Source organism: Peromyscus eremicus, chromosome 2 (genome assembly GCF_949786415.1).
Source record: "Peromyscus eremicus chromosome 2, PerEre_H2_v1, whole genome shotgun sequence".
Taxonomy (NCBI): domain Eukaryota; kingdom Metazoa; phylum Chordata; class Mammalia; order Rodentia; family Cricetidae; genus Peromyscus; species Peromyscus eremicus.
Genome location: NC_081417.1, coordinates 80,334,561 through 80,351,221, shown reverse-complemented (window position 1 = coordinate 80,351,221; position 16,661 = coordinate 80,334,561). Strand labels below are relative to the sequence as shown.

The 16,661-nt window shown below is 49.1% G+C and overlaps 1 protein-coding gene and 1 long non-coding RNA gene across 2 annotated transcripts; one reads left to right on the top strand and one right to left on the bottom strand.

Annotated features, from left to right (window-relative positions):
* Positions 1-3,231: 3,231 nt before the first annotated feature.
* Ambp (alpha-1-microglobulin/bikunin precursor) lies at positions 3,232-13,695 on the top strand. The gene is made up of 10 exons (XM_059255875.1): positions 3,232-3,391; positions 4,466-4,608; positions 5,487-5,563; positions 6,738-6,854; positions 7,595-7,696; positions 8,424-8,470; positions 11,084-11,165; positions 12,202-12,369; positions 12,691-12,864; positions 13,670-13,695. Exons 1-10 carry the CDS (start codon positions 3,278-3,280, stop codon positions 13,693-13,695), a joined length of 1,050 nt encoding a protein of 349 aa, XP_059111858.1. The 5' UTR covers positions 3,232-3,277.
* LOC131904881 (uncharacterized) lies at positions 10,526-15,439 on the bottom strand. The gene is made up of 2 exons (XR_009377816.1): positions 14,978-15,439; positions 10,526-10,733 (listed from the first exon to the last, which is right to left on the bottom strand). It is a non-coding gene; the product is annotated as an uncharacterized LOC131904881 (long non-coding RNA).
* Positions 15,440-16,661: the final 1,222 nt, after the last annotated feature.

The window sequence follows — 16,661 nt, the reverse complement described above, 5'->3', positions numbered from 1 at the left end:
CTGAGTGACCTTGAACAAGTCCCCTCCCCAATGTGTTCATCTGAAAACTGAGGCCTCTAATGTCTGCTAGGTTCCTAGGAGGGCAACATCCTCCCCACCTTCAAATTATTCCAGAATCATGATGATTCCTGTGAACTTTGGGCCCCCTGGGAGGGCAGGGCCCCTCAGCTTCTACTTTGAAATAAAGGAGAAGAGGGAATGGGGGATCCTAGGTCTGCCTGTCTTCTGTCCCTGCAGCCCCTGTTAATGTTTAAAAGTAGTTCAAAGTCCAGATGGCCTTGGCTGGGGTCCCCTCTGCTTGCTCTGGTTAATAATCTCAGGAGTGCAAACATCTGGAGCAAGAGGAGAGATCAGCACCCTTGGCCATCCTGTGGTCACCTAACCCCCACCCCCGCCCCACACCTTCTACTCACGGGCATGTTTAGTACTAAGTAAACTCCCAGCTTGCCCTCACCCCAGCAGGTTGTACTACGAGCATATGGGCTTGTCCCCAAGAGTCTGAGATCAGAGTTGGGGTACCCTGAGGGCTTTAAGCTTTCCAGCCTGCCAGGAAGGTCAGAAAGGTCATGTTGGAGGCCAGAGAGATGGTTCAACAGTTCAGAGCAGTGGCTGTTCTTCCTGAGACCCCAAGTTCAATTCCCAGCACCCACATGGCAGCTCACATCTGTCCATAACTCCAGTTCCAGGGTTTCTGATACCTTACACAGACATACATGAAGTCAAACTACCAAAGAACATACAGTAAAAATGAAATACATATATATAATATAACTTATTATATATAGTATTTAATACATATGGTATATCAATTATATATAAAACATATATTGCTATATACTTATATGAATATATAACCTTACATTTATTATAGTATTGCATATTATTAGTATTGCATATTAATATACTCATATGAAATATATTTCTATAAAACTATAAAATATTTTTTCAAATATATTATTATATAATAAATTATATATATATATGGATATATAATGCATGTAGCCCAGGTAGTAGGACAGTCACTGGGGTGGGCATGGACATTCACAGACTGCATCTACAAGTGGGTCTCTCGTGCCCTCCAGGTGGTCTAAATGGTAACTGCCCTGTCCTCTCATTTACAGATTAGGGAAGAGGGAAAGGTGTCCCCAAGCTCGCACAGAACAAGGAGTCAAGATGCCTCACTTATGCTTCTCTGTTCTCCATCTCAGTTCACCTCCTTGTGCCCACCGTTAGTCAACCGTGAAAGACTGAGAAACTGGGCTGCTGAGATGGTTTAGTGGGTAAAGGGCTTGTTGCCAACCTTGATAAGCCAAGTTCGATCCCTGGAACCCACATGGTGGAAGAAGAGAACAGACTTCCGCAAGTTGTCCCCAGACTTCCACATGTACCTCCACCACAGCACATGCACTGTGGCATGTGTACTTCAGTCCATACTATTCCCAATCAATTAATCAATAGTAATCTTTAAAAAGTCTGAGAATCAGGAACACAAAAGAGAGTAATTATGCCAGAAAGTGAAGCCAAGACAGTTGCTGTGTTGAACTGTATATGGAAGCCTTTCGCTTTCTGTCAGCCAGAGGGGGGAAAAAAAAAAGCAAATTCCATCCATGGACAAGCTGTCACTTGTGGTACATAGGAAACCCTCTCACTTACAAATAGACACATGTGCTCTGGATACCAGCAAAAGAGGACTGTGTCTGCTGGGCCTCACAGAAGGTCATAGCGCACCATTTGCTCAGGCACTGACTGTGGAAGGGAAGCCCTGATTCTTCCAGAGCCCTTGTGCTCAGGAGTCAGCTGTAACAGGGATGCCTTGCTGCATGAAGGAATCTGTCACAAGAGGAGCAGGGAGGTAGGAAGGATGGTGGCTGGAAGCCCTGGAGAAGAGAGAAGCACATGGAGACGGATTATAGTATCATGGACAGGAGTTTGTAAAAACTCCTATTAGAATATGTAAATCTAGAGGCTAAGGATGGAGCTCAGCTGGTAGAGCTCTTGCCCAGCATGCACAAAGCCTGGGTTTAACCCCCACCACAGCATAAACCAGGCAATGGTAGTGCATGCCTGTGATCCAGGCACTCATGACATGGGGGCAGGAGGATCAGATATTCAAAGGCAGGTCTGCCTCCAAATGGAGTTCAAGGCCAGCCTGAGATATAAATCCCTGTCTCAAAGAGAAATTTTTGTTGTTGTTTTAGATTGAAAGGTTACTGTGGTACCCTCCTTGGGTTGCTGTTGCAAAAGACTCCAAAACCTAGGAACAAAACAAAATAAGTGTGTCATCCTGAACAAACTTGCCATAACTGATCTCATCTAAAAGTAGGAACCAGATCTGCGGTTTTGGACGGACATACATCTTGCAGAGGTGGTAAGTTACCCTATACAGACATTTCAGGGATAATGCTGCTGCCCACTGGAATAACTTCTTCAGCCCTATCCCAGGGCTAGCATCCAGATACTGATGTTAGCTCTGCTTATGGGTGAAGAAAAGAGAGGCCAAGCAACCTTTCCAAGCTCACACAGCAGGAGGACCACAGGAAACTGCCTGGCTTTGGAATCTCTGCCCTTGACCTCCTCCAGGTGCTCCCTCTCTCATGGTGGGGCCCTGGGTCATTCTTGTCACTTCTGGGATTCTCACAACACACGTCTGTGAAAGGGCCATGCACAGGCTCCTGAGGTGGGTGTGGGGGGTCAGCTGGGCCCTGATACTTCCACTGTGAGAAAACAGTGTGGCTCCATGAAGGGACACCATTCCTCCTTGTTATATTGATCTTCAGGGATGGAGAAGCTGGGGATGAAGAAGAACCCTGTGGCGAAGGATGCCAGGGCCTCGTCTTGCTCTGCAGTCAACTTTCCTGGGTCTCAGTTTTATCATGTGAGAAACAGGCCAGAGCAGGCTGCCTAGCCCTGTTTAGCTCACTGGCGTGAGGTAGGACTAGAGGAAGTCATTGTCTGACTCCCCTAGCCCCTGTGCTCCCTGGGGAGGGTTAGACCTACTGGAAAGCCTCTCTAGGGTCTGAACCCTATCGTGCTTGGTCAACATTCCTTCAGAGTCATGAACCATGACTTCCTGTCCACAGAGCTGGACCTGGGCTGGACTGCAGGGATCAATTAAAGCTGGCCCAGGACCCTGATTGACCAGGCTGAGCAAACACCAAGGTCCTCATATACCTCCGGCCTCTTCCCCAGCTTCAGTCTGCAGCTGACCACAGCAGGGAAGTAGTCCTTTGCTCCCACACCAAGTGGTGAGACCTCAAAGGCCAAAGACCCCAGAGCCATGCAGGGCCTCGGGACTCTGCTCCTGCTGCTGACTGCCTCTCTAGCTTCAAAGGCTGACCCTGTGGCAACACTTCCAGACATCCAGGTTCAGGAGAATTTCAGCGAGTCTCGGGTAAGGTTGGCTTCTCTGGCTGAGATGGCCACAATGGTGGCATGTCCATGCCACTGGACTCTGCTGGTCAAGGTCTGTCTGTCATGGGATGTCTGTCTTCCCATCTTGTACGCATCTCAATCCCCAAGGCTCCGTCCTGGCCTGACTGTTAGGTAGGTTACTCTGGGATTCTGGGAAGCTACAGTTCCCTCACATGTCATTCAGTTTGTGGGGCCCTCTGTGAGCCGAATGTCTTCCCAGTCTGCCCTGTCCTCATGAGTTCCCAGAGGAATTCACACGTGGCAGGAGGCACAGGATGGGCATGGGCCTGTGAGCTTTGGGGACAGGCCTGTGGGATCATGGGAGGAAGAGAAGCAGGACACGGGTTGGTGGGGTTGGGGCGTATGAGCCTAAGGGCACCCTGGCCTTTGGCAGGCATGACACTCATGTGTCTATGTGGATGTGTGTATGTGCAAATATTTGTATATGCATGTGTGAATGTGTGTGTACATGTATGTATTGTGGAGCTGGCAGCCCTAGCTGTGTCCTGAATCATAAAGTGATAAGGCTGGGGGACCCGGTCTGTCTCCATGGTCTATCTGAGAGACTCTCAGAACTCTCCAGGTGATTTTCTATACCTTAGGACAAGGAGCAGGTGTGCTGTGGGTGTAGGGGTTGGAAGGTCAGCACCATCAGCATGTGTCAAGGGGAAGAGGTGATTGGCTGGTCCCACAAGGCCCTATCAGGTTTGTAGTGTCTCCATGGCACTTCCACAGGCTGCCTCACAAGGTGTCGGACACCGCTGTGGAAGGCATAAAACCCAAGCCTCACACTCCTGAGCAGTGGTGGCTGGTGTTCTCAGAGTTTGCAGTCTGGACTCTACTGCCTACAGGGGTATCACAGACACTTTACACCTATGGTTAGACCTTGTGCAAGGCGGGGACATTGCACACCTCTGCCCTCACTGCCTGGAACTCCATTATCAGCCTTAAGACACTGTCTTAAAGGGCTGGCCCTTGGAGGAAGGAGAGGAACGTGGACATGTCTTCTCAAAGGCCTGGGTGAATCCAGATCCTAGCTTGTGGTTCTTCCTAGATCTATGGAAAATGGTTCAACCTGGCAATAGGCTCCACCTGCCCGTGGCTGAGGAAGATTAAGGACAAGATAAGCATGAGCACACTGGTATTGCAAGAAGGGGAGACAGAAGCAGAGATCAGTGTGTCCAGCACCCGATGGCGGTGAGTGGGGGCGCAGGAATGACCAGGTTCCCAATACCCCCCACCTTGTCCTGGAAACCACAGCTAGGGCCTCACTTCTGAGTCTCGGGTGTCACTTCTGTCCACCCTCAACAAACATCTTGTGTGCCTCTCAAGGACCGTGTCTCGAACCCTAGGCTTCTTGTGCAAGCTGCCTTTCCTTGGGGTTTCCTCAGCTGGGGAAGGGAACAACTACCCTACGGACCTAGCCAGGTAGCCTCGGGCCAGCAGGTCTAGGGTGGAGTTCCTAGACTCTACTCATCCTCCCTGGGGCCAAACAGCCAGCCATCATGAGTCCTTGGGATACTAGTTCCGTGTCATTTCTTCCAGAAAGCTCTCCTGGACCCCCAGGTTCAGGCCACATCACATGACCTCTTGAGTACAGTGTTTCTACTTACTGCGTGATGTATACACTGTTTGTTATGTTGTTATTAATACTCTGTTGGCATCTGGCCCTGGCTGGACTTTGTGGCCCACATTACGGCAAACCCCACTCAAGGCTCTCCTCTGTGTCCCCAGCATGTGGCACAAGAGCTGTTCACAGGACAGGGATTGATCATGAAGCAGAAATAGCTAGAATACTGCATGATCCATGAGAAGTGCTCAGTGATCCCAATGATGGCCATAGGGGCCATCATCCCCATTGGGGACATCAGGCCATGACTGAAAGCTGAGCATTGGTCCATCACTGCCACCAGGGTAATGTGCAGCAATGACAATGTGACTTTACTGCTCACCCTGCCAGGAAGCAGGAATAAAAATGAGATTTCCAAGGTCTCGGATGACCATGAAACAAGATATTTGGAAACATTCACTTCCAAACAAACACAAAAAGGACATTTTGGCTTGGTCATTGACAGGAGAGGTGTCTGTGAGGAGATCTCCTGGACCTATGAGAAGACAGACATCGATGGGAAGTTCCTCTCCTACAATCCCAGTGAGTGTGGGGACACACCACAGTCCCTCCTTTCTCTCCCTGCTACCATTGCAACCTTCTTTCCGGTGTATCTGAGGAGTCATCCAGGTTGCCCTCAAGTGTTTGGGCTCCACAGTTCCTCTCATTTAGCATCTATCCAGAACTGGGAGAGGTGTAGATTGCCAAAGTTAGCAGCTCCCCACCTGCAGGCCTCATGCTTGGTTCTAAGTAACAGAGGAATGTGGGTCCAAATTGACTCACAGATTAACAACTGTCTGTGGAATCTCCTCTGGGTGCCAAATCATAGTGCAGGAGATAAACACTGAATGTTGACAGCGGATGGGAACACTGATGGGGTGAGCAACAATAAGTAGATGAATGGGATGACAGATGGGTTGATGGGTCATCTGAAGACAAGTGGAAGGAATGGCCAAAGGAGAAAAGAAGGAAGGAAAGACAGACAGGAGAGAAGGAAGCGGAAGGGTGGAAGGAAGAAAGGAAAACCGGGCATGCTTATATTCCCAGCAATAAGGTGGAGGAAGAAGGACCAGAAGTTCAAGGGCATCCTTGGCTACAAAACAACCTGAAAGGCCAGCCTGGGCTAAATGAGACTCCTCTTTTTTGTTTGTTTGTTTTATTTAGGGGAGGGGGTGTTGAGACAAAGTTTCTCTGTATAGATCTGGAGCCTTTCCTGGAACTCACTCTGTAGCCCAGGCTGGCCTCGAACTCACAGAAATCCGCCTGCTTCTGTCCCCCAAGTGCTGGGATTAAAGGTGTGTGCCACCACCACCCAGCTTGAGACTCTTCTTTAAAAAATAAAAAAGGAGGAAGGAAAAAGCAGGAATGGAAGGAGAGGTAATGGGGAAGGGGACAGAGAGAAGGAGAGGGAAAAGATGGGAGGAAGGATGAAAGGGATAAAAAGAGGGAGGTGAGGAAAGAGAGGGAAGGAACCAGGGAAGGAGGCAGACAAGGAGGAAGAGACCTGCAGGGGATGGATGGAGTGGAGCTGGGTGAGTCAGTGCTGTCTAGCAGGTGGAGAGAGAGGCTGATGCTGGAGGAGCAGAAGGTGAGACCCTGGAAGAGTCATGTGGTTGTGGGGAAGGATGCAGGCATGCTGAATGGACTACAGTGATGGGCCTCCAGGGTGAAGGGCCTGACCACTGACTCCTCTGGTCTGCCTGTGTCTCCCACACAGAATGGAACGCAACTTTGGAAACCTATGTGGTCCACACCAACTATGAGGAGTATGCCATCTTCCTTACCAAAAAGTTCACCCGCAACCATGGACCCACCATCACTGCCAAGCTCTATGGTAAAGACCTTATCAGTGAGCCTGTTGGAGCTGGTGTGGGAAGAGATTGTTTCTTTATGGACCATGGGGAAGGAGCAGGAAGTTTGCTTTTTCTTGGTGAGAGAACTCTGGTTAGGGAGGGACAAGGGGTTTTGCCTTGAGGAAGAAAAGCCCAGCCTCCCTGGTGAAGTAGACTTCTCATTCCATCTCCAGAAGGAACTCCTGGGGCTGGAGAGACTGTTCAGTGGTTAAATTCCATGAAGTCAAATTGGGATTCATGGAGCCCACATAAACACCAGGTGGGCATGGTCACCTGCCTGTAATTCCAGTCAACAGGGGACCCCCACACAATCTGGAAAGTAGACTAGCGGTGTCAGTGAGTTCCGAGTCTGACTGAGAGACCCTGCCCCAATGAGTAAGGCAGGAAAGCGATCGAAGTTGATTTCCTCCTTCAACTCCTAGCCTCCGCCTGCACAGCTGCCCACATAGACAACACGTGTGCACCCATGAAAATGGAAAGGGGCAGGGAGAAAGCGACCCCAGGGCCACCAGGGCCCAGACAGAGCCAACAGGAAGAGCCCTGAAACAGGATCCAGAACCTATGACAGTCCCAATCTCTCTCTAGGGTAGCCATATTTCAACAGTATGATAAGGAGAATTAATGGCTCAATCCTTTCCACACTTTTCACTGGACACAGTCACCCTAGCTGGCCAGCCCGGGTGCCTTGGACTTTAGGTATCGCCTCTGCCTCTATTTGCAGGCCGGGAGCCACAGCTGAGGGACAACCTTTTGCTGGAGTTCAGGGAGGTGGCCCTGAGCGTGGGCATCCCTGAGAACTCCATCATTTTTATGATTGACAGAGGTAAGTGATATCTTGGTCCAGTCTTAATTTTGGTCCTGTAATCCTTCCTGCCCACACAGGACATCCTCAGTCCCTGCATCTTTCCCATACCACTCAGAGACAAACAAGTCCTCTCCCTCTCTACAGGGACTGAGAGAGCTCCTGGGTTCGTCCCAATTCTCAAAGCACACACTAGCAGAGCCAGCATTTGACCAATTCCGTTCTTGTCCCGGGGTCACAAGTCTCCGTGAGCGTATCCACAGACACTGCTGAGGAAACAGCAGAGCCTTGGGGTTGAGAACACAGACTCCACAGTCGGGTACCCACATTCAAGTTTAGTGGTTCAAGCACAGAGGCGTGGCTTCTGGCTAGCCTTCCTTTCCTCATCTGTCAAATGGGATAACAGTGCTCTCCCCCAAAGCCTGCTGTGAGTGGGTCAGTGAGTTAAAGCCATTAGAGACTGCAGCATGGTGACTTGGAAGTGCTCTGTAGATGCCACTATGGAGAACCTCCTGAGGATACGGATGGGATGTTACCGGGGCAACAGATGGTAGTGATGGTGCAGCCAGCGTTCTGTGGATGGTCCCATCCATGGCTCTGAGTGATGCTAGGAAGGCCTTCCAGGAAGTACTCTAAAGCACAGGACATGTTGTTTACCTGGTACCAAACAGAAATCTGGGTCTAGGATCTCTGTCTGCCTCCCAAGCCTGGACCTCTTGCTCACTTCTCTTTTGTGTCCTCTGCCTAGGGGAATGTGTCCCTGGGGACCTGCAGCAAGAGCCCACTTTACTTCCGGTGAGTATGTCTTCCAGCCTTCCTCAGCAGTCACGCCCCAGGCACTCTGCACCATCAAGACCATCAGCCTGCTGGGGTTGAGGAACTGGCCAGCAGTATCAGTTTCTTGGGCACAGGAGCAGAGACAATGCCAGAGTTTCTGAGCGCAGGGGGCAGTGATGAGGCACACAAACACAGAGCCACAGCAGCCTGCCACCTTGCGTGGGACAATGTGGAGCTTGCCAGTATTGCCCCCCCCCCCAGCCTCTCCTCACTGGGACAGTGGGAAGGCTTGCCCAAGACGTTGGTTTCTTGGATGACAGTGGCTGCCTCTCTGGAGCACTTAGCATCCAGACCACCATGGCCACTGTCGTCCCCAATAGTGACAAAAACACTGACCCTGGTCCAATCGCCAGCCCGAGTCTGCTCCTACCCTGCCATGATCTTTCAAACCTCATCCTTAATGGATGCCCCCAGGAAAAATTAAATAATCTATCTCCAGGATGGGCAGGAAGAACAGGTAGATCTTTTCCAAGGACTTGATGTACATGTCCTTGACCAGGTGGTCCAGCGTGGTGACCAAGTTCTGCCCCTTGTCTTCAGCTTTGCCTCCATGTGTTACGGGAGCTCACCAGAGATGACCATTCTGACAGTATATAGCCAACTGAAAGTCTTCATTCCAGCCAGCTGGGACCACACCCAAGTGTCCAGGGACGTGGGTGTAGTCTCAAGTGCCCAGAGCACAGGTTTTTAAAAGGCAGAAACCATGTCCTCGAATGCACGTCTCACTCTGCAGCTACATGGGGTGAGGACTTCTCAGAAATAAGTAGTTTGAAGCAAGCAGCTTTAACAGAAGCTAAGTTAGCGAGGACATCCCAACATCTGGTTCCCACGATAGAGTTGGGTAATTTCCCATGGGATTCTCCATCAAGGAGACCAGATTCTAGTTAAACCTGAAACGGTCTCAGCAAGAATACAAGAAGGAGGAGCCCCTGCACTGTCTTGTCCCATCACACATGAACCCTCTTCCCCCCGGCCATCAGCCACAACCATGGCCATGCTGAATCCTCCATGGAAGATGCCACCGCCTCCTTATAATTACATTTTACTTCTGGCATTTGAATTTCCTTTTCCTTGGTGGAAACATTATTTCTATAATGAACAGTGTCCCCTGCCCCCGCTGCCCAGGAAAAACACATAAGCCATATTTTCTTGTTGTCTTAGGGTTTCTATTTCTGTGATGAAACACCATGACCAAAAGCAACTCAGGAAAGAGTTTATTTTGCTTTCTCTTCCACATCACTGTTCACCACTGAAGGAAGTCAGGAAGGAACACAAACAGGGCAGGAACCTGGAGGCAGGGGCTGATGCAGAGACCATAGGGAGAGCTGCTTACTGGCTTGCTCCTTGTAGTGAGCTCAGCCTGCTTTCTTCCAGAAGCTGGGGTAGTGCCACCCATTATGGATGGGCCCTCCCATATTAATCTCTAGCCATGAAAGTGCTCTACCAGCTTGCCTGCAGCCTGATTTTATCGAGGCATTTTCTCAACTGAGGTTCCCTCCCCTCCATCTAGCTTGTGCCAAGTTGACATAAAACTAGTCAGCACACATGCCCAGCTTCGGCTTGGTTTCTGTGAGTCTGTCATATGGTCAACAGCTGGCTGAGGGGAGAATCACTGGGTTGCAATCTTTACCGTGACCTGCATGTTTTGTTCTTGAGCTTCTGTGTTTAAATCCTGTCATTTACCCAGAGGGCCAGTGGGGCCCTCGTCCTTCTTTTCTGGAATATCTATAAGGAGTTGCTTTTTGGTTTTTTAGATTTTTTTTGTTTTGTTTTGCTGTTGCTGTTTGTTGTTTTTAATTTTGATGATTTCATCCCCCCCCCCATAATTGGGCAATGCAACTCTTTCGTCAACTCAGAAAATTTTCTCCTATTATTTCTACTCTATTTGTCTTCCCTCCACAATGCCTAGGATGTGGATTTATTTCCTGCAGTACCTAAATGGCAGTTTATTATCTCAACTATGAGGTTACACCCAGCATCTTTTCTGACTCTAATGATTTCCATCGCTGATGGTGGCTGTTGTATTGGTGGATATCATTGTGAATTTTATTGGTGGCTTAATTTTTTCATGTTTCTTGCTCTCATCCTCGTTAAGTAGAAATAGTCTTTCAATTTAATCCAATTCTTCTGAGCAGCTGTATGATCTAACTCATCCAGTCTTTTGTCTTTGTCTCTCCTTTCTCACCGAGGAAGGCCTATATGCCACCAGGTTAAGATGGATCTGAAAGAGACCAGGGGCCCTGAAAGTTTTCAGTTGCCTCTTAAAAGAAGAAACAATCTAAGATCACCATAGTTCTGCCTTCTCAAGTCTTAGACCACTCCTGTGAGCAGAAAGGCTGCCTAGCGACCGGCAGTCTCTCTACCTATCCCTTTTTAAATTGGCCTTGAACTCTGCCTTGGGGGCTCTACAGCCAGACATCCTCTTGAGCATAGCACTCTGTGAAGTCCCTTTCGGAATTGATTGATACTGGGGCTAGCCTTTCATTAGGCAGTCTAGTCTGTTTACACAACTCCAGCGGTTCAGGTGCAGTGAAGTGAGATCTCTGCAAAGCTGGTGTTTCCTCTCTCCAGAGAGCCCGGAGGGCAGTGCTGCCCCAAGACAACGAGGGATCAGGGGCTGGGCCACTGGTAACTGAAGTCCTCAAGAAAGAAGGTAAGGAAGGACTCCCACCTGTTCACCTGCTTCAGCCATGCTGCAAAGAAGGAGCCTGTGGCTGGCTCCCCCTGGCTGCCGCTGCGCCTTGAGGCCCATCTCTCTGCTACAGTGTTGACAGCTGGCCAAGAGAAGGCAGATGAGGTTCTGTACCCCGTGGGGTTGGAGGGAGAAGAGCAGCAGAGATGGTCCCAGGCTCAGGAGTGTTCAGCTCTGCCAAGAGGAATGAATTTCTTTCCTGTCTGTATGCTCACCAAGCCTTGGTTTTCTCTGCTATATAATGGGATACTCATCTCCTGAGCTGACCATTAGGGCTCTTGTGTCAATAATGGGGAAGGACATAAGGATGCTTTGTGTGGATGACAGTTCATTTAATTTGCTCAGCAAATTCCAAGTCTACCCCACCCTAGGCCTTGTGCTGGACATTCGGGTCTTCTTGGCTCTTTGGGTTTTAGTGGGGAGACTCCCAAGGAAGCAAATGATAGGTCCAAAGGACAACATCATCAAAGGGCTGGTGATCCTAAGAAGCCAGTGGTGAGGTGAGGAAAGACGCTTCCCAGGCCAAGGGAATTCAGGCCGTGTCCAGGCATCAAGAAGGGTTTTAAACATCACAGGAGAGCAAAGGCATGGTGACAACTTGGTGAAGAAGTTAAGGAGGCTTTGGGGAAAGGGGGAACCAGCTCGAGTCTCTGGGCAGATAGGTCTTTGGGTCATTGGTAAACCTCCCATTCTGGGTTATAGGGTGGAATGAACACTGAATTTTGAGTCTCTGGGTTTGGGTATTCATTCTGAGTTTCACCTATCTAGGGATGAAGGAGGTAAGGGGCACCTGCTTCTCATCCAAAGGATGAGTTGATAGCCCTTTCAGCACGGATGGTGCACATCAAGTCATGTGCAGGCACACAGCAAGCACTGTTAGCATGTCAAGTCATACATAGGCACACAGAAAATGCTGTTAGCAGGGATGATGCATATAAAGTCATACATAGGTACATAGCAAGCACTAGGTAAGGGCTGCTCCTCTGTTCCTTCCCAGATTCCTGCCAGCTCAGCTACTCAGAAGGCCCCTGCCTAGGGATGATAAAGAGATATTACTACAATGGCACTTCCATGGCCTGTGAGACCTTCCAATATGGGGGCTGCCTGGGCAATGGCAACAACTTCATCTCTGAGAAGGAGTGTCTGCAGACGTGCCGGACCGTAGGTGAGCATACCTTATCTTTGCACCCTCCTTACCCCCAAGCCTCGTCATCCCATTGGAGTTAGCCCATGAGCAGGAGTTAAAGTTTTCTCAGAGTGGAATCCAAGACAAGGTAGATCATAGGAATTCCACATCTACATACATGTGGCCTAGGTCAGTCATGCTCCCCTCCCCCAGAGACCCATCCAGTTTCCCAGTCTGGAAGAAGAAGGACTATGCACTCTAGATGTTCAGGCTCCTCTGTTCCTGTCTCAGTCGTCCTGTGCATGTTCCATCAGCAGCTACAAGGGTGACTAACATTCTATGTCCCTCTCTCCTCCACAGCGGCCTGCAATCTCCCCATAGTCCAAGGCCCCTGCAAAGCCTATATTGAACTCTGGGCATTCGATGCAGCCAAAGGGAAGTGCATCCAGTTCATCTACGGGGGATGCGCAGGCAATGGTAACCAGTTCTACTCTGAGAAGGAGTGCAAGGAGTACTGTGGAGTTCCTGGTGATGGTAAGAGGCCCTTGGAGGTCAGGGGAGCAGGCAGGGACATCCTGGTAAGGGGTGGGGGCTGAGGAGTCCAGCTGTGGACACTTCCCCCGATGAGCAGCCTGGTCTATTCTCTGGGCCTCAGCTTTTCGCCTTGGAAATGGGCCAAAGCCAGGAACATGACCTAGCTGGTCCTAGCTGGACCAGAGAAGATGATAACTCAGCATCAGCAGAAGGTGTGTAGGGCAGCTGAGGATCTTGGTGGAGCTGGCCTCTGGATCCTTCAGGCTAACCATATGGACCAAAGGGAACCCCCTCCCTTGCTTAGTGTTGAACCCAGGCCCTGACACATGCTAGGTGCTGGGCTTTTTTTCTTTTGAATGCTTTTGTTTTGAGGCAGGGTCACAGTGAGTTGCTCAGCTTGCCTTGAATTTTCCCTATAGCCCTGGAAGGCCTTGATTTATTATTTTCCTGCCTCATCTTCCTGAGTAGCTGGGAATACAAGCCTGTACTACCAGGCCTGGCCACAAGGGAAATTAGAAACCAGCTTTAAGCTCTTGTAAAAAGGCACAAAGCACCCACCTCTCCAACTTCTCAGTACTCACTGCAGGGTTAGCGCTCAGCTGGTAGGAGCTGCTCTTAAAGGGATGACCAGGGTATGGAGGCCACTTAGCATTCTCAGGGCCTTGCTATTCCCACTGGAGAATGGTACCCATACCAAGTCAGAAAGCCAGGCTGTTCCATGCAGCAGCCATGGGAGAGAAGTCATCTAGAAAGAAATGTTTCATCCCAACCCAAGGACCTAGCCTGAGTTACTTTGTATCCGCAGGGTACAAGGAGCTAATACAGAGCTGAAGGTGCCGGTCTGCAAGGCAGAGGGTAGCCACTATCCCTCCCAGTGTGGGCTGGCCCAGGTGATCTGGACTCAAATAAAACAAGCTGTCAACTCCTGGCCTTCTGTGTGTTGGAGTCTCTCTGTCATGTTGTTGTAATACGGGGACTGGAGAAGGAAGCTCTGGTCATGAGTAATCCAGCCTTGCCAGGAGAGAAAGACGCAATGGGACAACTTCGTGGAGTACAAGGTCCTGGCTGTGCACCACTTCAAACACAACAGTCCCTAATTCTGCGCTAGTGTAGAGGGGGTTTATTTTCTTTTACTAAAACAAACAGGAAAAAAGGAAGCCTAGATTCTGGCCCTTGTTTCTAGAAGAGGTTGGATGGGGGTCACAAAGACCCAAGGACAAAGAAATAGCAATGTCCTGGAGTGTCCAGGTGCCTGAGGTTGTCGCCACCCTTGTCACACCCAAGTCCTTTCTAGTGGTTCCCTCCACCTGTTAGCTTGTCTCATACACATCCCAAATTCTTATGGGAAGACACATCAGGGTTTGGGTTATGTCCTGAGGATACATCATCCTGTGGCTCACTTGTCCTACCTCTAATTTTCTGTCTTGAAGTCCACCTTTTTCTGTGATACCCCCCCAGGACAGCCTTCCCCAGGGACTTGCTGCAGCTTTAAAGGGACAATAGTGTACCCTAACAACACAATTATCCCTCTGGGGGAATGGGGTGAGGCCTGCCTGTAACTTAGTCCCAGAAATCCACACCACTCATCTCAAAAGGGACCAAGATTAATTCCCTGGAAGCTGGCCCTTACCGTGAAGAGTCACACAGCATCTCCAGTCTTGCTGTGGGTTTTTGGTGGTTACTAACCAGATTCCTTGCTACAATACAGATGCAGCTGCTTAATAAACACCTTACTTAAATGGTCATATAATCCAGAGGCTGGCCCTTCACTGGTGAGGTCCACTGGCCATGACCTGGCCTTATCTGACCCTCAAGGCCTAGGGAATTGAGACACATCTGTGGATGCCACTGACTTCCTGATAATTGCAGCCATGGAGAAACTTGTGCACCAACTTTACCTGCTGGCACACAGATGTCCTTGTAGAAGCTTCCATGGGGCATGCCTGTAGGGCAGGGCTGTTGCCCTCTGGGAACGGCCCAAGTTTAGAGATGACACCTACATGGAATTTGACAGGATTTTTTCCAGAAGACTCAGCTTCTTAGAGTGGAGTTACCTCCCACTAGTCAGGGACCGGGTGGAGCCTGAGTTGGGGGGGGGCTGTGCTTTACTTACCTGGAGACCAAGAAGGCAGCCTTTCCGTGCTGGGCTCCCTTGAGGTACTCTGTCCTCTACACAGGCCTCAGTTCATTTTCCGGTGGGATCTTTTCTCCCTCAGCTTTGAGTCTACAGAAGAAAAGCATGAACGTCCTCGTCTGTGGCATCAGGCCCTGAACAAGTTGTGGGAGCCAACACTTGTGTGTTTATAGAGTCCCAATGCTTTCAAGACTGGGCTAGTCTTCCCCAGGAAATGTACATAGGACAGTTGTTAACACACATACATTGCATGGGGGACTCTGGCCACTGTATTAAAGGTCCTCATGGACAGCTCAGGGGCCAGACCCACTATGGTGTGTGCCCTATGTACTGAACCAGCAGGACTGATTAACTCCATCCCTTATTCTGAAACAAACCTCTACAAGCCATCTCACAGTAGGTCACTGTCTCCTTGGAAACTGTCTCCCATAGCCATCAAACACTGGCTGAGCCAGGTCTATGCTGTGACAACCAATGACCCCAAGAGTGGGCAAATATGACCTCAGAGCATGACAGGCTCAAGCCATCTTGGTGCCTGACCTGTCCTCCTCACCCAGCCCTCTGCTAAGTGGATGACATGGACCAGCTCCACCCCTAAGAAAAACATCACACACCGGAGGTTCCTAAAGTCGTTTTATTGTAAAACCATAAATACAACACTGACATGAACTCGTGAACACACTAGGCGGCTGATCCTCTAGTCATTGAAAGGATGTCTTTTTGCCTTGGCATCAACCAACTGGGAGATGGTTTGGGAGTCAGGGGAGGAACTGAATCTTGGGCTGGGGCTTTTGGTGACTTAAGGAACCCAGTGGAACCTTCTTCTTCTCCATGGGAACATTCCACTTTTGGACAAGAACAGACAGGTAAAAACAGCAACATTGAAACAGCTCAGTTTTAAATTTTATTACTTTGTAAAAATCTCTCTTTTTAAAATTTTTTCTGTCCCTTTCCTCCATTTAACATCAGTAAAATTTTTAAACATCATGAAATCGACTTGGCTGTAAAATGGAGAAACAGTATCCAAACCAAAAACAAAACACCCCAAAGGACACACAGAAAACCCTAAAGAAACCCACAAGTTTGGCCTTGGGAGTTTATGTATCACAAGAACTGGCAACTCAACCCCCATGCAATGTGGCTCCTTGAAGGACTGCTGGATCCACGCCATCGATACAGGAGACCACCAACGACATCTTTGTTAATTAACACAGCAAGTGTGACACTAGGTAACTTTTTTTTTTTTTAAATACAGTACATGGTACACAGGGTCCCTAAGATAGCCCTGCATAAACCCCCGTGAAGACTTGAGCCAAGCGCTGGCTGTTTATAAAAATATTATGTTGCTACAAAAGTATAAATTAATGCTACTGGTATTAAGAAATATTAAACACATAAAACTTATAAGGATTAAGAAAAATATTCATTAATACCTGTAGAAAACTCTGGCCTAAAAAAGATATTTTTTGTGTGTGTGTGTTTGCTTTTTTGTAAATTTTTTTGTGTTTTTAATTTTTTTTTAAGATGACTTGAGTTTCTTGCACTTGAAGCGAGACACGGATGTGTCTATGGTATTGCCTAGAACGTCTTTACTACTGAGACAGGATGGGGGCGCACACATGTGGTCACTGAGTAGGAGGGCAGGAGGGATGGGGGCACCAAG